Below are 20,399 nucleotides of genomic sequence, written 5' to 3' on the forward strand. Positions count from 1 at the left end.
GCGCCTCCAAGAGTTTGAAACGCGTTGGCCAATCGCAGAGCGCGAAATCTGTCGACCCTTTCCAAACGCGCATTGGGTCGAATGATTTCGCGGACTGGATAATCACCCCTGGTTGCCCTTGAAACACTTCTTTAAGAAATGTAAGCATTCTAGACCATTAGGCAACCCCACTTTAAAGGTAACAATCATACACATTGTGAAGTTCATTGTACAGTGTAATTTTATTAAATTCTCTCCTTTTGAAGGCAAATCTCATAAATCATAATCCATTCCTTGGTTTATAATGCCCAAGCACTCTAAATATTTTCCTGTGGCAACACAATGTTATACATTTATATTCTTTGACCACACCATAGAAATGAACTGAGGTCAAGTCCAACATGGGCTTGCAGAGCTATGGTTTCAAGGAAGCAAAGACCTAAACCTTCAGACAACAGATACGGCTTTTCAAACTTTAACTAGTGGAACTCAAACAAAGTCACCCATTTTTTTCTCACATCACAAAATTTGTTGTTTCCATAGTGGGAACAAAACTCTGTTGTGCTTCATGATTTCAAATCTAGGAACTCCATCCATCAAACTGAAGTATACAGTTGATCAAATAGAGGGTTTGCATGGCTGCCATCTTGAAGGCCAGTGCTTCTGTTTCCCAGGGTGCGCGCACAAAGGAGGTTCCCCAGTGAAACAAAACATACTACCCTGCAAGTTGGCTACCATGCAAACAGAAGACAGAAAGAAAGCTCACTCTAACCACAATTAATTAAGAAAGCTGGCTTGGTTGAACCGTATCAAGCACTGATAATGATGATCACTGTAAGTGGGGAGTACAACACCGGCAGAACGATTTTCAAAGGGTGAAGCAGTGGTGAGAACATCAGGCATCAGCCATAAATAGACCAATTCCTTAAGCCCTGCCCCATCATGTCCAGACCAAGTGGGGGAAGAGGGAGGCTACATCCCAAGTCAAAAGGGGGCCACACTCCCCCCCCCCAAGTGGGTGAGTACACAACTTGAGAGTGCTAACAGTAAGCAACTTGTTTCTCAGTGAGAAATTGCAGGCCAAATCAGCTTTACAATGAGTTTTAACTCATCTGAACCCTGTGGCTTAGTTGTGTTTCTTATCCATTCAGGTCAAATGGCACAGGTTACAAAAGACCTGGTCATCACAGGCATGTACATGTAACTTGTATAATAATACAAACATTCAGTTCGTTATTTAGCACAAGGCCTCTCATAGCTCATATCTCAAAAACTAAAGGTATCTTCAGTTGACAGGCTTCGCATAAGAACTGAAAAATGTCAAGCAATCTGTCGTAAGTCAGACGACTCATAATTTTTGCTGAAAATAAAAAACCTTGGCACTTCCAGCATAGGACTACAGCATGTACAAAACTACACTAACTTCCATTATTCAATTGGCAGGCTCAAAGGTCAAGATTGTGCCAAAGAGAAAGTGCTGTACAATTGGAAACTTTCTCAAAACCTGCAAAGAAAAAAACAAGAAAACCACAAGGGACTTAATGCCTAGTATCAAGATCTAAATCACACTGACCATTTGACTGGACCAATATGAGAGTTGAACAGATTGAAAACTTGAGTGTAGTGTCTTGAGACTTGGCAGAGCGACTTGGGACTTGATTTTAGTGACTTAAGACCTGACCAGAGTGGCTTGAGACTTGACTTGAGACCTGAACAGAGCAACTAGAGACTTTAGTGAATTGAGACCTGACCAGAGGGGACTTGAGACTTGACTGCAGTGACTTGCTATCAAACCAGAGTGAAATTAATGCAGATTTTCATACACTCACCTCTCCTTTATACATCTTAACAAGTCCAGTGTTGATCTTCTCCCAGTGAGGTACTGATGTCATTCCCCACAGGGTGGGAGAGTGCTCAAAGAATGGCCCTGTTTTGCACTAAGCAATGATAACAGGATAAAAATCTGAAACTAACTATTACACCAAACTATTATAACATCTAATATTCCACTCCTAGCTACCATCAACTATATCTTCCTGATCCTAGTTTATTACATTATGATTCAAGCTTGTTTCTCATTTCTAATGAAGTCTGGGAATGAAACTGAACCCTAATGATTCAGGGGTAGGATATTCAAAACGTAGCAGATGAAAATCTAGGACCAGTCTCTCTTGTTTATGCTCCAACACTCCTCTTCTGCCTCTGAATCTTAAAGAATTCATTCAAGAAATTGCTGATTGAAAATGGCTGATGTACACTGCACCATATTAACAGAATGTATGCCAAATAATGAATAAGGGCCACCATCAGCAAACATGAGCCCACCTGGTGGATGTAACGAATACACTCCATGAACATGTAGTCTTGACTGTAGGTTACCGCCATTTTTTCTTCGTGGAAATCTTTCGGCAGGAGTTGAGGATGGTCTGCAGCAAAAGTCACAAGCCAAAAAAAAAGGTATCTGCAAAGGGCAAGATTTTTTAAATTATCCAATCACGTGATTTTTGTAATTATCCCGATTCTGACAAGATTTGAAGACCTTACTTATTAATTGTGAACTTCCCCAGATGTAGGGTATAAACTGAAAGTCATCCAGCCCCCAGACACCATGGCTGCCTGCTGGTTCCATGTGGTACACAGTTTGTAGCCTTCTCGTTATCTCAAGGTACCTGGTACATGTAATGAATGAACCGAGTAATTTTAAAGAAGTGGTTTATAAAGGACACTGAATAAGTTCTTCACAAATTCTAGTCAGCACCTTGAAAGAGATTGAGAGATTGACTTGAATTTGCTACAGGTGACAACCTGCTCCCAATTGTGTGGAAATGATTTTCAAAATACGCAGGCAACTTGTTGATGTTCATAAGTTGCAGTTTAACAAAATCAGCAAGATATTAATGTAACGGTTTTTACAAGGAATACAATTACTGTTGATGCTATGGTGACTTCAATCATGATTCATTACAAGACTCAAGCTGACCTCTTACATTACCTGGTGAAGACTCCCAGAGCAACCTCCATGGAATCAGCTTCTGTCAGCACCCTTAGTTTGTACAAGCAGCACAGGAATGCTGCGTAGTTCATTTCATGGCCAGAACCGTAGTCTATTCGTGTGGAGTTACCAAATCCATCCTCTAAGTAGGCTTTGAGTTCTATGACAGCCGGGTAGTGCTCCTCAGGCAAAATGGCCTGGATTAAGGATTCCGTATTCTGCAGAAGCAGAAATGAAAGTTGCCAAAAAATGCGTATACATATTGGGTCTGTAAAAGTTCACTCTCTGCAACACAGATACAAACTCCATATGAGGCTACTTCACTGCTAGTCTGGTGCCGGTATTCAACAGGACAATTCGGAAAAATATGAGGACATTTCTGACTGAACCACTTGCTGCCGGTGGCATTTATCAATGTTGATGAAGCTTGTGCGGGATAATTATCATTTTTGTTCTGCTTTCAAAATTCTTCAAAAATTTCTATCTGCATTTACTGGGCACTTACAAACACATGAAGGACTGTCTAGTGTCCACTCTAGCCTGACAGACAAAATCCATTGACGCCCGAGTATTTCAGCCAGGCCTGCAGCCTTGTAAAAAGAGCCCAGATTGTGCGCCGTCATAAAAACTTTCTTTTGTTCACGAACCTGGCACAGTGCGCTGCTGACCTCTCTTCAAAAGGGGCCAGATTAGCGTGCATCGGTACTGTGTGGCTCATCGCTGTGGCGGTGGAGCGCTTTTGTCCCCGTTGGTAATCCACTTGCTCTAAATGCCCCAAACCATGGTATACCGTTTCAAAACAAGGCTGGATTATCTCCACTTTTAAGAGTGAAAAAATGTTGGTAATGCCCAGCAGCCTGGTCTTTTGTTCCGAGTACGTTTTTTTTTTGTTACAAGGCCCAGTTCCCTTTGTCCGATTTCGGAGATCCTGGCCACACATGTAAAGCATACGTGTCCAATACCAGAATTCCCGGCAGGAAGTGGTTAACCAAATTTTGAAAAGTGTTTATCAGTTTGCAGTTGCACACAGGAAAATCACAATAAGCAAATCAATTGATTGAAGGAAACAGTGCATGACTGGTATGCCCATTGCTTTCTAACTCTATGGGCATATAGGTCACAATTTAATCACAATCCTCCAAAATACAATCACGCAGATCAATAACATATTCTCAATATTTAACCAAATCTAGGTTAATTCTCCATTTCAATGCAATCATAGACGGCCTCATATACTAAACACTCTGACACAGCGCCAATTTCATTGGTTTGAACACCTATGCCAACTCCCCTGTATCAGCCAACAAGGTTTGTCCTTAACCCTAACACTCCTCAATCCTCCAACAGGTGAAGGATTGAGGAGAGTTAGGTTTAATTTGATTCAAAGTCAGCTGGATGGCACTCCTGTTGGCAAGCATTGGACATGCTGGATAGACAACAACACGACAAATCTTAGCCAGCTAGGACGTGACCTGAGAACAACGACAGTTGCCAATAAGCCCAAGCCGACTGCAGGTGTGTCCTATACGCCCTCAGAGCAAGAAACACCACGAAGACGAGGAGGAGGATTCTATAAAGTCCTAAAAACATCAACATTCCCCAAATTGAAAAACTGACCATTAGACTTTGGACTAAGGACAGGGCTGCGTCCCAAATGGCTAGCTTCATTTACATCTAGAAATAGCATGTATGCCTATGGAAATGACTGGTTAGTGGTTGCAACCACTCCCCATAGACACATTGACTCTCAGCCATAAGTTGTTGAAGACAACTTCTGACGACAGAGACTTACTTCCCCTAGTCTTTTGTGCCAGTCTCTGTAGGCTTTGTTTCCATACCGCTGCGGTTGGTCTGTCGGTGGGATCTCATCAATCCAACTGTTAAATGTATCCAGCATATTGATCAGCATCTTGCAAATCTGCAGTCAAAATGTCAAATAACACCTCTGATAAAAAGACTGCTGACGTGGTACCGTCACTCCGAACACTTCTTACAATCACAGTGTCTAGTGCTTTAAAGTAAAGCGTGTGGTCAGGTGTCAAGGCACATGTATAAGCCACTATAAATATTGAAGCAAGAACTTACCTCAGAGCTGCTGACGCAATCGGAGATTTTTTTACTTTTCACAGATTTGCTGACTAAGAGGATGAAACCCAAGAAATCCTGGTATGCCTTCAAGACAAAATCAAAGCATGAAATAAGAAATAATTGAATATGATGAATCATAGTAGTCTTACATGTAAATTCCCCGATGCTGAAAGGTTGAGGACTCTCTGGATAAAGTTACTGACAGAAAAGATTTCCATAATTTAGTGGAGATCAATGGAAGTCAAGAACTAGGGTCATCGGGTCAAGTACCAAGTATGGAGCTTACCTGAGACTTCTCCCACTGCACTATCTGGCCATTATTCTTAATTCTTTTTCCAGGCTGTGTGTACTGGTGGCTAGTTGCAGACTGGGCTGAGGCTTCTGCAGTTTGGCTGCTAGTCTCTGTTCCCGTCTGTGCCAGGGTTTCCTGAATTTGATGACCAGTCTTTGCTGCATTTTCTACTGCAACTTCAGTATCAGGTGTTGACATTGTTGGCAGACTAGACAAGGACAAATTGCATTCAGGACACAATGAATTTACATGTAGACTAGGCAAGAGTGTTTAGGGGTCATTCCATGAGGTTGGGCACAGTCTGTGACGGTGTCCTTGTTACATGGGTAACTTTAACCACCCGTCATGACCTCTAGAGTAAGTAATTTACTCGGTAAAAATAACACACACCTCTGTATTCAGCCTAGCAAGATGTATAACTTGAAATCCACATGCAGGTATATAGCTGTTCATTTTAACGGAACCCACGAAACAATGGACACCATCATAAATTGTGCCCCAACCTCATGGAATGACCCTTAGACGAAGGTTGTTACAAATCTGCTGTACATGTTGTATGGGAGCCAGAGTGTTTAAAAACAGACCACAGACTAGGCCTTCTGAGAGACTGAAAAGTAGAGAAAGACCTGAGTTTTACCACCAACATACCAACCCGGGCCCAATTCATGGCACTACTGAAAGACTTCAGCACTATTTCACAACTTGAACAAGCTAATAACAAGTGCATGGGGATTTCTACATCATGGAATTTGTTGACCAATTTTAGTGTAAGCAACATTTTCCTCTGGGGTTAAGCTTGCTTTTCCTGTGCTAACCGCTTAACAGACTCTTTGAAACAGACAGAGACTCTGTGAACAGCACAAAATTAGCTGTTAACAAGCACTATGAAATGAGCCATTTGCGAGTTAAATTTGCATAAAATCTGGTACACTGAGTTATCTGACTGCACATAAATGTAACAATTAGAATTCCCCAGACTAAACACTGTTGCTATACCTCATGATTATGGGCAAGCTTTGACATATCGACCACCATCCCTGGAATGGACTGGTTCCTTTGTGCGGTTCTTATCCATTGAGAGCAGTGCATTGTTGCAAGGCGTCTCTTATGTAACTAAGCAAAAGCTTGCTCCAAATCACGAGATGTACATGTAGCAACAGTGTCTTCAGCGTGGAGAATTTAAATTATGTTCGCTTGAATTTAAAGAACTCAGTGTACCAGATTTTATTCAAATTTAACTCGCATTTTATTGGGCATAAACAACAGCTCGACAGCAGCTCAACACACCATGAAAAATATGCACGTTGCAGCTAGAGAGCTGGAAAGTTCGGTACATCATGTCAGACAATGTTGATTTTTTCCGGAATGTTATTTATTACTTTCTACATTTCTGTTGTGGATCATGGAAAAGGTTACAGATACCCATATTAAAATCAGAAGATCTCAAATGTCCCTTTGTACATCCCCCCCCCCGGTGTCAACGCCCGGTATCGGTAGAGTGAATCCTACCATGTCGACATGTCATGCAAATTACTAACTAGTAGTAACGTACAATAGAAACGGCAATGCGGGTGCCGCAAGCGCACGCCGCAAGGCCAAGCAGGCTAGGCCTAGGCCTACCTTTTACAAAAAGCACTGTCTTTCAGAATGAACTAAGTTCCATCAGTGTGACAAAATGACCTACCCGTACATGTAGGCAGCAAGCCTTTGTTGTTTAGACTGATACGATAGGAACACTTAAGAAAGATACCTCGCTCACAAAGAAGTTATGAAGATTGATAAAAATTAATGAGGGGATAATGATGATCTGGGCACCACGTTTGATTAATAGCGCCCTCTCGTGAACCGTGAACGTAACAGAACAGTTTGATTCTTAGAGCGACTAAGAACAAGTTTACGTTTCAAAGCTTCACCTTTGACCCTTATGCATAAAGCTTGTCACGTTCGTCCCTGCCCTACAACTTGGTTAACCCTACAATACCGCTGAGTTCATTTTACTGTTCATGCCAGTGACTGACCTGGCCTTATCACAGAATTTTGCTCAAACAAACATTTTGCGCTTTATAAAAGGTGCAACAGCGGCTGGCTGCGATGCTGTCTAGTGTTGCTAGGCATATCGTAAGTAACGTTTATTTGTGAAATAAGGCGTCCATTTGTTTTTGCTTGAATTGTAGGCCGTTCATGATCATGGTCAGCTTTATGTCACATGGATGTTACTACACAATTGCAGTTGTTATTACTTTTTATTAGCCATGTAGCCCTTAAGTTTAAACTTTTATGCATTTATCACATCTTTACAATAGGCCTAGGCCTACCTGAACATGCTAGAGGCTCTACATCAATGAAAGGTGCAGTCGAGGATCGCATTCACTTGGCAGTCATCAATCTGTCACAACTGCACTGACACTGTAATGGGACTTTAAGTTTAACACTAGGCCTACAGTGTTCTGTTTCTGGCCACCACGTTCATGCCACCATTCTAAAATATTCCACCTCACTTTGTAAGTTTCATTTTCATTGCAGACATGTTCATTAATTCAGCTTCAGGGAAGACTGAAATTTTCTTTAAAAGTTGTTTTTACGAGATCAAATTTTAGGAACATCTTTGTGTTTTGAAACTCAAGGATTGTGATAGCTTGATACAGGGCTCTTTCAAAGCCTCTTCTCCATCTTAGCTTTTTAGGGTTAATATTACGTTAAATGTTTTTTACTTTATCAAGCGCTTAACATTTCTATCCACAGATGCGGCAGTCTGCCAACATCGGCCCCATGATGAAGGCTGCAGAGAAGACGGCTGTCATGCTGGGTCGTAAGCAAGCCCAGCCAGGCCGGATGTTTGCCCATCAACAGTCACTGTCCCGCTTGCCTGTACCACCTCTCCAGCAGACATTGTACAAGTATCTACTGGCCATTAAGCCTATACTGAGTGAGGAAGATTACGAGGCAACTAAGAAGGTACATGTAGGCCTACATGTGCATGGTCTGAGGTTTTACAAGGGAGGATACACTTATTATGTAGGAGTTGTTGGGGCTTGGTTTGGCTTTCTGGCAAAACTTGATTGCTCGTCAGAGAGAATTTCATACAAGAACATAACTCATTTTTCCTGCAATGAGTGACATGTCAGCCATCAGAAATCGATAACATATCCTAAATGTTAAGTTTAGCAGAGAAAATGTTGAAGCATTTATGTAGATATCACTTGAAAATTTTCAGACCAGTCTCAAGGGTTTATTCACAGGGTGTCAAGAAATGTCTGTGTATGGAACTCTTCCCATATTCCTTCTGAATCAAGCAATTTACAACACAGAAAAGCTCCTTTTAGCTACATTGTTCACGTGTAAATAGGCCTACTGTTGTTCTTGTCGTGTCTGGACAGTACATTGGCAAGATTAGCAAAGATTTACAACATGAAATCCATAGATTGCAACATTTTGATATTTGATAAGAAGTATTTGCTCTCAATGAGGGAATAAGAGCTTTACAATTTGTTGATATTTTTGGGACAGTTTTTTTTTATAACCAAAAATCATCCATGTAAAAAAAACTGCACTTCAGAGGCCTGTTAATCCACTTTGTACATGTACATAATGAAAGATAAATGATCAACTGCAGTCCAGTACATGCATGTTCACAGAGTTAGCTGTGAAACTTAATGGATGTCTTCTCAAGGAAAATATAAGATATCTGATTTCAGTGGCACAAGGGTAGATTGTGGGTGGGGGATGTTATGGGGCCATTTCCAACCAAAAATTATGTTTTTGAAAATAATGACAGGAAGACACTTTTTTGTTTATTTCATTTCTCTCTCCTGTAAAGCCTGTAAAAGTCACTAAAATTTAGCTTTAACCCTTGGAAAGGTCATTGAAGGTTACTTGTACACCAAAAAAAAAAAGAAAAATCTAAAAATTAATCCATTAATAATATTCCCCACTCCCCCAAGAAAAGTTGGCTGTGGATCCCCTTACAAAATGGGTGTGGACTTTGATATCAAGCAAAAGCACTTGCCCACATTCATTTCCAATTTCCAGGGGTTTTGATTTTTCTTCATCTAACAGATTCACATTTCAATTTCAGCTTTTATTTGAAAAAAAAATACCTTGCACTTTGCTTTTCAGATTGTGACTGAGTTTGGTAAGCCTGGAGGCTATGGGGAATCTTTGCAGATGGCGTTGATTGAAAGATCACAGAAAATGGATAACTGGGTAAGTCACCAATAATGTCTGACAAGACAGTGCTGAATCGTTACCCCTGCACATCGAGCCTATAAATAAAATGTTCTTGAAACCATCTCATCCCTTTCGATCTGCAGAGCTTCATGCTTCAAGGAGCTTCAGCAGAAACCTGAAATTGCTGTCCTGAATTTTGGGAGATATTTTTATCACTAGCTGAGAAATACATGTAAATCAGTCATCCTGCTGAAAGGAACATATTGATAACATGAGCGATTTTTGTATTGTGCGTAATGAAGCTTTCAGAGTGGTGGTTGCACAAGGCGTATCTTGAGTTCCGCTCCCCTGTGGTAATTCACGTTAGTCCCGGCGTCGTCTTCCCCCGAGAGAACTTCAGGGGTGTTGACGGGCAACTGGAATTTTCAGCCAGGTTCATCGCAGGGGTCTTGGATTTCAAACAACTGATTGACAGGTCAGAATTGAGGGACTTATTGTAAATCTAACGTGCATTGAAAGGTGTTGTTGTTTCTGTGGCTTTAACAAGGATGTGTCCAAGGAGACAATATTACTGTTGTTGCACCATGGTCCATATGTATTTTTAAACGTGACATTGTATGCATGTATTTTTACCATCTAAACACCCTATTAATTAAGAGACATTTGTACAGGTAGCACACCTGCTCCTGAGAGTGGTACCATCACAAGAATGATTTCTAATTCTTGCTGCCAAATTGCTCCATTCCAGACTTGCTTTTGATAGATGTTTAATGCTTGTTATTCTTACAAAGTTGTCTTTTGTTCTTATAAAATTAATCATCAGTTAGTAGGGGAATTAAATCCTTCCAATAAACCACTTCTTATCCTGATCAATTTCAATCTTTTTGATGAATGGAAAATCACAGAGCCAATCCACTACAATCAACGTGGGCCCAGATGCCCTAGTTTTTGGTACAGTTTGCTTTGTGAATTTGCACAGTCACTGAGTTTCCAATTTGTTCTTTGTTGACATATCAAGAAAGTTATGGCCCAGAAGGAGCACTGGTCCATTCATAATACCCCATGCTATTGTTACGTGTACGTTTGCAGAATTCTTTGTTGCTGAAAATAGCCTTTACCCTCTATTGCACATGCTTCCAGCGCGTGCATAGTTTATGAGATAAGTGCATGCGTTATCAGATCAAAATGTAAACAACATACATCTAGTAACATATTCAGTTTAGAAATACATGTAATTGTTAATAATGGGTCTCTGGTTTGTTTGCATATCAGTATCTCTAAGTGGCTGCTCTTCTGCACTGTGTAAGTGTGCAAAAGGTAGCTAGTGGAGCAAACTAGGGTCATGAACTTTTCACCAATGAACTTCATGGAGGTAACTGTTCCCCTCCTTCCTCCATGATCTGAGCCTCGAATTCTACTGAAGCCTAGCAGGTTTTACATGTACATGTTTCTCCTGTACACCTTAATCCAGTCTCATTTTTGTATTTTTTTTTCAACTGCACAGTTGGGCATTGTAACAATAGCCCTAATTAGATTATTAAATAAACAGATGACAAATTAAACCCAGAATGGCACTTTTGTGTAGCAATCTTCCAGACATGCCAAAACTCACCATGGCTGGAATGAAGGTTTTCATCTAGGATTGAAATGTCTGCCTTTTTCTTCCTAACCAAGGTACAAACTCCCTGTCCTCTCCCAGGAAAACTTTGGAAACTCACACCCCTCGGTGTTACATGTATCTGAGGACATACACGTATTTGCACTGAAGGAAATATGAAGGTTCATTGTATTGTGTTAAATAGTTGTGTACAAAAGAGGGATTTGTAAATGTTGACCAAGCAAAAACTGCCAGTCCAAAATTGTTTTTGCCTGTACTCTGGATAGGTGTGTTCTTGATTCACTGGCTGGACGTGACTCTCCTCAATCCTGCAAAATCCCACAAAACATACACAATTTTTAAGGACATGGGAAATTTTTACCCTTTCAATTCCATACCAACAATGTGCAAAGTACAATATACATGTGTATAAAACAATCAATGCACATCCACCAATTCTAAGGTAACCTGGATGTACATGTAGGACTGAGGAGTTTCTTTGAAGTTCACATGCATGTGAAGTTTGTACAGTATATGTATGGAAACATAACCCTATAGGTTTTACATGTGGTAGCAGCTATAAAGCTATGTGGTCAATTTGTATGTGTGACAAAAACTGACTTGCATTGTATTACATACTGATGCTGTAGATCATCGTGTGCCAGGCAAAAGGTCGTAAGCTGCTTAAACCCTTTTGCTGGGAAGCATGATCACAACAGAAAAAAATGTTCCTGGCAAAAGGGCGTAAAAACCACACTCTCTTTATTTAGTAAAACGGATCAAATTTACTACAAAATCAACACAGGCTGTACAAAAAGCAACCTTTGAACAACTTATCAAACGACTTGCAAAAAATTTGAAAATCTTTCTGCTAAAATTTTTTTATATTTTTATAATTAAAAACAGTTGCATACATATGTCCTTTTGCCGGAAAAATGTTTTTTTCAGTGATCATGCTTCCCGGCAAAAGGTCGTAAGCGCTTACATCCTTCTTCCAGGCACACGATGAGATGTATGTGAAAGCACAAAACTTCCACAAATTTGGAGTCCTGTAATTTGGATGCCAGTTACATGTTATAAACAGATTAATAGTACATACAAACAATGTGTTTATTGATTCTTCAGTGACTCGTTACCAGTTGATTACATGGGTGGCCAGCCCCTGTGTATGGATCAGTACCACAGGATCCTGTCATCCTGTCGGGTACCAGGCGTCAAGAAGGACTCCGTTGCTACCTTCCCACCATACAAGCCAGACGCTCCCAGACACATCATCATTGGTCACAACAATCATGTGAGTATTTGAGAATGATCTCTGGGGCACTCAGGCTTGCAAAAATTGTGGCTGTTGCTTGTCATAACATATTGGCTGTGGGAGCCACTGGCTAGCAGCTGCAGCTGTCTCCCATAAAGGTAAGTGTTAGCTGCACAGGAGCAGTGTTGTAGTCAAGACCATGCGCAAGACCATGCGCAAGACCATGCACATGACCATGCATAAGACCATGTGCAAGACCATGCACAAGACCAGACACAAGACCAGGCACAAGACCATGCACAAGACCAGACACAAGACCAGGCGCAAGACCAGGCACAAGACCAGGCACAAGACCATGCACATGACCATGCACAAGACCAGACACAAGACCATGCACAAGACCATGCACAAGACCAGACACATGACCATGCACAAGAACAGGGTGAACAATGACAATTAAAGGAATGCTATTGTTGCAGTTCATTTGAATAGCTTGCACCTTGAATTCAGACTGGAAGTTTTGTGTTGGTCCTGTGCTGGTCTTGTGTGGTCTTGTGAAGGTCTTTAGTGGTCTTGTCTACAACACTGCACAGGAGATATTGGAGGCTGTCTGATGGAATGCTTGATCATTTTTCCACAAACGTTTTTGGCTAGCTGACCGGACATGTAGACTGTGCCCAACTGAATCCTTTTTTAATATGTACATTTGTAGTATTGTTGAACTATATTCTTATTTATATTCCATTTGTGCCTCAAGAAAACCATTATTCACGCCTGGTCAGTACAGGGATGTAGAAGGCATTTCCAACTTGACCCAGTTATTGGTTCAGTTCATTGATGCCCTTTTAAGGCTCAAAGGTCACACCTACCCTTTCCACCCCTGTGGGTCACACTGAAAGTTTCACTTTCAATCTTACAGCTGTTCTCATTGGATGTCTACGACTCACAAGGCAAGCCCCTGCCAATCAGTGAGATCCACACAAAGCTGAAGGAGATTGTAGCAGCTTCGCCGTTCCCTGCTGTTCCAGTCAATATCCTGACATCAGAGCACCGCAACACATGGGGTAAAATCTACAAGAAGATGTCCAAAGGTGAAATTTCATCATGTTTATAATTTCATTGTTCCCTCATCACAGTCTCGTGCATCAAATTTCACTTCAAGCAACTTGTTCAAGAAAGCTCTCAACCAACTTCCTTTTTTTTCAGACAAAGTTAACCGGGCCTCGTTTGAAGAGATCAAGAGAAGCATTTTCATGCTTTCCTTAGACAAGCCCACCTACTCTGAGCTTGACGAGCAGACACAAATAGAGAGCTTTGGTAATCATTGTGCCAAGATTGCTCTGTATGGTGGAGGAAGTCGGGCCAACAGCTGCAACAGGTGGTTTGACAAAACCATACAGGTGCGACCCTCGTTGACAAAATTCTGGAGTTGTCTGTGTCAGGCTGATTTCCACTCCAGGTTTCTTGCAAGATCAGCAGTTCATGAATAGTTTAGATCTCTACACCAGTGGGAGGTTATGGGTTCAGTCCTTCCAAGTCAAGTAATGGGAGTTTATCTTAGCCTGCAAAACAATTGATAGAATGATCTTGAGGTTTGAATGTTTCTTGTTGACTTGCAGTGCAACCATATTCTGTAGTTGCATACTCTGTGGTTGCAGTTTTGTTGTCAGTCACCTGGTAAGCAATTGCCTCCAGGATTTTTAATAACCTAGGAGGATGCAAACCTTGATAAGTAAGGACTCGGCATTAGTGCTTTAGTGCTGGTGAAGAGTAGCTTGACTTTCTCTGGGAAAATGTCTAACTCTTTGTACTGAAGGGGAAAACATCAAGCACTATGGTGTGGGTGAAAAGTACCCATTGATTTACATTTTGCAAGATTCTTATCTCAAAAGTGGTTTTGGCAGCTTAAGACTCAATTTGTTAGGTTGGGTCGCGTCAGTAAGATGGGCTGGTAGAACTAGGAATGAAGTGCCCTTGAATTTCAAATTTGACGTTGGTTTTTCAGTTCATGATCGGAACCGATGGAGAGATCGCTCTGCAGTATGAGCACTGCACAGCAGAAGGACCACCCATCACAGCCATGATTGACCACAGTCTACACTACGCGTAAGTCCTCTAACCTAACACTCGTAAAGTCTTGAGAATCTTCCAGAAGGTCTTGGAGGATTTTGAAGGATGGAAGAAGTTGAGCCTAGCCACTGTTACTTGGGGCTTGATGTCAGTTGAAAGTTGATCATCAAAGCATTCGTTACTGGTTTTTCTGCAAAATTGTGGATTGTGGATTGGAAAGATCAAGGATGTCAGGTTGAGGGATGCTTGTTTGATGTCATACGATTTCTTGTTTGTAGTTTAATCATTTTCTGCTTATTTTCTGATCTCTTTGTCCTCAGAAAAGTACATGTACATGTATGCAAGGCATTGCACCTTTCTCCGTGAGGTTTTTCCTGAAGTACTTGCTGCATTTCAGAGCTGTTGATTTGTTTATTCAGACGAACATTAATTCAAGTTTATCTGTGTCTGATTCAGGCACAACCCTCCTTCAGAGTCATCAAGGTCATCGTCAGTTGCTAGATCAAGTCCCAAGAGGTTAGAGTTTAATCTGGATCGAGAGACTTTGGAGGCCATTGAAGATGCCAAGGTTCATATTGACAGGTAAGTTGAAAACTCTGGGAATGATCGTCACTTGTGAATCGTCTACCTTTGCAGGATAGCAACAAAAATCAAAGTTTGTTGTGAATACAGGCAATTTACTTTGCAGTGCCCCACCAATTAGGTTTCCATGAAAAGGCCCTTTTTGCAGTGCATTGTGGGTAATGGTTGACAAATTTGTCTGCTTGCTTGTTGAACTTGAATTATTCCTGATGTTTGTCAGGAAAGAAGAAGTGTATTGGAGAAGCAGTTAATTAATCCTTTGTTCTTTTTATTGTGTCTCAATCTATTAAAAAATTCCTTAACCCTAACCCCCTAGGGTGTATGTAAAATTGTATTAGAATTGGAAGATTTGGGAGTGTTAGGGTTAACTTGTCTTCTGACATTATGTGCAAATGCAAATCATGGCATGGTGGCTATGCTTTTGTGGCCAAATAATGTAACTGGGTATCTATGAAGCTTTGGTTTTCCTGAAGGAGAATTCACTGTTTCATTTTGTTGATTTTAGCAGAGATCTCAGCTAAAGCATTATGTATTTTGCTGCATTTAGCTGAGTGCTTTAATGAATCTGCTTGTGAGTTGGATCACCAACATATCTTCAGAGTGTGGTATATGATATCAATGGAAGTTGAAGTCCCCAAATGTTTTTGTGTCTTGTAGTCTGGGCAGTGATGTACAGCTCTCCTGCTTTTCCTTTGAGCCATTCGGCAAGGATTTTTGTAAGAGTCAGAGGCTCAGCCCAGATGCATTCATACAGCTCTCTATCCAACTGGCGTTCTTCAAGTAAGTCCAGGAATTGTTTGAAAGTTACTAATCACTGGTGTAAGACGATGAACATGCTAGACCAAGATATGGACGGTTAGCATGAGCAAGTAGATCGAAGTAGAAAAGGATCCAAAATAAGAATAACAAGTTGATAAACAAACCAATTGCCAATCGCTAACCCAGAAGAACTCTCTTTTTGGACGCCATCTTTGTTGGAAAATTGCAACTGCGTGTATAACGCAAACAGGTACAGGTGCGCACAGTGTGCAAAATGTTCGAAACTCGCACGCAAGCTGATCAGATATGTTCGAAATACGGTGCAGCTGATGTGCGTCACAAAAATTTAAGTAAAAAATGCTGATGCGCATGGCAATCTTTAGGAAGTAACGTAATTTGGGGGGACCAGTAGAGGCTACCAAAGTAAGCTGACAAGAAGTCACATTATATTGGATACTCTGAATGATACATGTATGTACAGATTGTAGGATGAAGAAAGACTTGGAAAAAAGTGAGGATGTATACTGTTTTGTGAACTCTCAATTCCATTTAAACTTTGTGCAAATCTTTGAGAATCCAACAGCAGGTTTAGAGGGTTTTGCAGAATTTTTTATGAATAGTTTTGCTTGATAATATAAAATCTGTGCCATTGGCTTCCTGCACAGCAGAGCTTTTTGGAGGATCCAGGAAGGATTGGACAAGCACTGCTGATCCCTGTTCCCTGTTGTTTTGCAGACTCTATGGTCACTCTGCTGCAACCTACGAAAGTGCTTCATTGAGGAAATACAAATTTGGTCGAACTGACACCATTCGATCAGCCACCATTGATTCGGATATCTTTGCCCGAGCCATGTGTGATAGCATAAAAAAGGTAAAAAAATACTGTGCATCATTTTACTGGGCACTTTCAGTGCATTTTGTCATTGAAGTTGGCGTCATTGATAAAATTGTGGGTTAATGATGTTAATTTGGCTACACAAAGCCAAATTTTATATTTCATTTTATATTAGCTCTTGCCCCTTACTGACATGTACATTTTGACTGTACTCTCAGTGTGGTCCGAGAGTTGTAAAAAAATCACAAGCTGGCTTGGATGTGATTCGAACCAATTCCTACTTACTAGTGCAGATATCTTAACGACTCAACCACTGAGTTTGCCAGGATCAGATGGCTGGCAATTAGTCAGTCACAGATTGTCCTTTAGATGAAGTTGAAAACTCATTGAAGTTTTAAAGAGCTTCATTTTATGTAAGTCCATTGCTCTTATTCTTGAAGAATGAAAAGTTTTCAGTTTTGAGGCTGTAAATGTTGACCCAACAGGCAGTGTTAATGCTTGGTAAAACAGTTTATGGTTGGATTCTTTTCAGCCAAGCGAGAAAGCACACCTTTTGAGGAAGGCCATCCAAGCTCACAGGGAATACACAGAGGCAGTGAGTAGCAGTCAGTGTGTGAAATCAATTGAATTCAGAGACCTGTTTTTAAAGTAGTGGAAGGCTTGGGTCAGTCCTGGAGCTGTGTATACATATTTGATTACCGATTCAGTGATATCAAGAAACAGTGAAAATCATTTTAAGCAAGTTTTATGAGGAATGCACACCAAGTCTTGGTTGATTTGTGAGGCACATTGTGTCTGCTCCCTAATAGCCAACTTTAAACAATCTCTGGCTGAGTTATAGGCAAATGCCACCACAAAGTGGTCCTGGCTTCTTCCTGAAGATGGCAATATATGTGTGAAGCTGTTGGTCAGAAGTTGTGATTCAATCAACTAAGCTGGGTTGGTCCAGCAGTCAGTGCAATGCAACAAGAGGGCCATGCCCTGTCTTCTACTTCATGCTCCCGTACTTTCATCTGCCTGGATCTACCACTGGGCTGGTCCCACATAGTAAACAAGTGGTCCAAGTATTGTTGACAAGCATATGTTTAGGAAGATCTATTTTACATGGTGTACCTGCAAATGTCTCTCAGTTAGTATTGGATTTTTTGCTGACCTGTCCACAGCAGATAAGTGCAAATAAAATCGCCCTGTGTTTTTTCAGGATTGTACAAATGTGGAAAGGGATCTTCCAGATTGTTGGCTTTGTAATTTTCTTGAATAATGATCTTTTTTACTTAGTTTCTGTTTTTAGCAAATTGTACTTGAAGTGTATGTGTCATTTCACTCAGTGTTTATTATTCTCAGGCCATCAATGGAGATGCAATCGACAGGCATCTACTTGGCCTAAAGCTGGTCGCCATTGAGCAAGGCAAGAATGTGCCTGAGATATTCATGGATACATCCTACACTGCCGCCATGCATTTCCGCCTGTCAACAAGCCAGGTAAAAGGGAAAGGATCCTGGATTCGCTTGGTTTCTGGGTGAGGGATGGGGAGTGAGATCGAACTGGCAAATTTTTGGTTAGGGAGCTAACATCCTTGCTGCCAGGCTGAGTTTTTAAAGACACAGCAACAATGTGGTGGAGATGGGGTCATGTAAAAAGGCTTCAGGCAGCCACCCTATATGACAATATTTGGTCGTGGAGCACGGCAAGACATCAGAAGTGTTGATTTTATTATGGAGGAAGGAAAAGCGGAACACAAAGATGAAAACCTTTGTGATGCAGGAGACGATGAACAACTGTATTCACATATGGCCTAGGGCTGGGAATCGAACCCGTACCACAGGGGAGTACTTTGCCCACAAGTCAGCCATGCCACATTAGGCAACTTGGGAAGAGAACAGCATGTGAGCTGAGCGAGATATAGGTGACATGTTTGCCATAAATGTTAAGGTAGGACTACTTTTAACATTAAACTTTTTTTGTGTGGCTAGGTTCCAGCAAAGCATGACCTGACTATGATCTTCGGCCCTGCTGTTCCAGACGGTTACGGCGTCTGCTACAACCCCCAGGATGACCACATCAACTTTGGCGTGACGGCCTTCAACACTGTTCCAGAGACCGACTCAGAGAAATTCTCACAGAAGCTCGCTGAAAGCTTGCTAGATATGCAGCGAGTCTTGAACAAGGTGCCCCCACATGCTAAACTGTAAAACAAAATGACACAGTCGTTAGTGTAAACTAACTCTCTCCATTGTCACCCTTTTTAGTGCACCTACATGTACCTGTAGATCAAGTTGGCATCTTGATAAACCAGTAGATATATGGTGATAAAGGATAATTCGTTTAGCACCTTTGCAGCTTTAGATTTAGACATCCACATACAGTTAAAGTCTGGAAAGAAAACTGAAAAAGATATTTAAAGCTAATGCAATTGGAATTTCTTTCAATTTTTACTCGCTCTCCAAAGACTGTAAATGTTTTAACGACTGAACTCTCTCCAGTGTTCTTATTTTTAAAATGAACTTATTTGGTGTTAAACAAATCAAGAGCATATTTCATTTTTTAGCTCTGAACTGAAAGGCAAAGTTCTACAACCTTAGGAAGAAAATCAGTCCATTGTATTGTATGTGTGAGAATTCTTGTACAGAACTATGTATATTTTAATAGTATATTACGTTTGATTTTAGACTGAAATGTATAGCAATTTAACACGGCTAGATACCTGATTGGAGGGATATGAATAATCTGTCCACCTAAAACACGCTTTCATGAAAATTGGACCACATCAACATCCTTTTTCCAAAGTAAACCAGCTATAAACACTTGATGGGCAAAGTATAAATAGTAATTTGCCAAATCTATACAAAAATGACTGTTAATTCATTATTCATGCAAAAGTGCACCTTATGTGATGCATGTATACGATTGTTGATGTGGGGACTGGCATTTTGTAGTCATTGCCTCAGTTTTTTTATTTTAGTGCAGAATTTATCCTGACATTTTTGCTCTCGACCTAAGAAACATACTAACTTTTGAAGGGCAGAATTTTGTGAAACTTAATCAACACCCCTTCCAAATAAAGGGACAAGTTTATGAATGAACAAGAGGACAATCCTAAACTTGTCAGCGAATGTTCAAATATATATCAAAACCCAAAATAACTTGGATTCTATATTGTGCATACTCCACAGTAATTGTGTTGGTTGTTTAAACTGCCTCTCACAATTAGGTCTTGAAAATAAGGATAGATAGCATGTACCGCTGAAGCAAAAAACAATGCAAGATTATTTATAATTTGTCTGCATGTGAACATCTTAATAAACTTTGATTTTATCGTATTTTCTTGCTACCGACTGTCATTGTCATTTGTTGAAAGAGTGTAATTATAGGAAAACTTCAATAGCAAGTGACCTCAAGAGTTTACTTGCATTTCCTTTTTTGGGGTGGGGAGGGGTGGTCAGACAAGGTATTAACTAACTCTTCCCATATCCGAGTTTTAGGTGAGTGCCACAGGCAAAAGCTGAGACAATAACACTTCAATTTCCTCAAATCTGGTACAAGTGAGAGGGGTTCATTTCTCTTCAGTCACACAAAATTTGAGTAACCCACGGTAATTGCTTGTACATGTAGGGCGGGAAATGCTCATAGAGGGTACTGACAATCTCCCCCGCGCCCTACTGACAATTCAGCTTCCAACCTTGCCAACCGTTTGTTTTAATTCTCGTCACCTAATTGGTACTAATCACGGGCAGCGCCAGGGGAATGGGGATGTCACTTCTTCCATTATTAGTCGGCAAGAA

At 40.8% G+C, this 20,399-nt stretch overlaps 2 protein-coding genes and 1 long non-coding RNA gene across 6 annotated transcripts; 1 reads left to right on the top strand and 2 right to left on the bottom strand.

Annotated features, from left to right (window-relative positions):
- Nucleotides 1-202: 202 nt before the first annotated feature.
- LOC110975838 (serine/threonine-protein phosphatase 2A activator-like) lies at nt 203-7,195 on the bottom strand. Of its 2 annotated transcripts, none has more exons than XM_022228671.2 (9): nt 7,036-7,195; nt 5,346-5,559; nt 5,057-5,143; nt 4,764-4,889; nt 2,972-3,189; nt 2,524-2,648; nt 2,305-2,405; nt 1,809-1,916; nt 203-1,483 (listed from the first exon to the last, which is right to left on the bottom strand). In XM_022228671.2, exons 1-9 carry the CDS (start codon nt 7,041-7,043, stop codon nt 1,412-1,414), a joined length of 1,059 nt encoding a protein of 352 aa, XP_022084363.2. In that variant the 5' UTR covers nt 7,044-7,195; the 3' UTR covers nt 203-1,411. The 2 variants fall into 2 exon arrangements, with proteins under 2 accessions (XP_022084363.2, XP_022084364.2); XM_022228672.2 differs by having other exon boundaries at nt 6,972-7,190.
- Nucleotides 7,196-7,287: 92 nt separating this feature from the next.
- On the top strand, nt 7,288-19,937 carry crat (carnitine O-acetyltransferase). 3 transcript variants are annotated; one of them, XM_022228626.2, is made up of 14 exons: nt 7,288-7,469; nt 8,094-8,306; nt 9,468-9,554; nt 9,821-9,993; nt 12,241-12,409; nt 13,290-13,461; nt 13,577-13,770; nt 14,376-14,476; nt 14,897-15,022; nt 15,680-15,802; nt 16,517-16,652; nt 17,149-17,211; nt 17,961-18,098; nt 18,591-19,937. In XM_022228626.2, the coding sequence occupies exons 1-14, from the start codon at nt 7,443-7,445 to the stop codon at nt 18,807-18,809; spliced, it is 1,941 nt and encodes a 646-aa protein (XP_022084318.1). In that variant the 5' UTR covers nt 7,288-7,442; the 3' UTR covers nt 18,810-19,937. The 3 variants fall into 3 exon arrangements, with proteins under 3 accessions (XP_022084318.1, XP_022084319.1, XP_086999546.1); XM_022228627.2 differs by lacking the exon at nt 7,288-7,469 and adding an exon at nt 7,531-7,852; XM_087143420.1 differs by lacking the exon at nt 7,288-7,469 and adding an exon at nt 7,531-7,759.
- On the bottom strand, nt 10,257-13,326 carry LOC147797240 (uncharacterized). The gene is made up of 2 exons (XR_015427195.1): nt 13,240-13,326; nt 10,257-11,444 (listed from the first exon to the last, which is right to left on the bottom strand). It is a non-coding gene; the product is annotated as an uncharacterized LOC147797240 (long non-coding RNA).
- Nucleotides 19,938-20,399: the final 462 nt, after the last annotated feature.

Source organism: Acanthaster planci, linkage group LG11 (assembly GCF_054643075.1).
Source record: "Acanthaster planci isolate LZ-2023a linkage group LG11, COTS_SCS, whole genome shotgun sequence".
NCBI classification, from domain to species: Eukaryota; Metazoa; Echinodermata; class Asteroidea; order Valvatida; family Acanthasteridae; genus Acanthaster; species Acanthaster planci.

Bases quoted from the DNA above. Each gene is read 5' to 3' on its own strand.
- crat (XM_022228626.2), top strand. From the start codon at position 7,443: ATGCTGTCTAGTGTTGCTAGGCATATC. The intron at 7,470-8,093 runs GTAAGTAACGTT...TTCTATCCACAG, and splicing joins CTAGTGTTGCTAGGCATATC to ATGCGGCAGTCTGCCAACAT. The intron at 16,653-17,148 runs GTAAAAAAATAC...GATTCTTTTCAG, and splicing joins TGTGTGATAGCATAAAAAAG to CCAAGCGAGAAAGCACACCT.
- LOC110975838 (XM_022228671.2), bottom strand. The intron at 3,190-4,763 runs GTAAGTCTCTGT...CTGCTTCTGCAG, and splicing joins GGCACAAAAGACTAGGGGAA to AATACGGAATCCTTAATCCA. The intron at 2,649-2,971 runs GTAATGTAAGAG...TACATGTACCAG, and splicing joins GCTCTGGGAGTCTTCACCAG to GTACCTTGAGATAACGAGAA.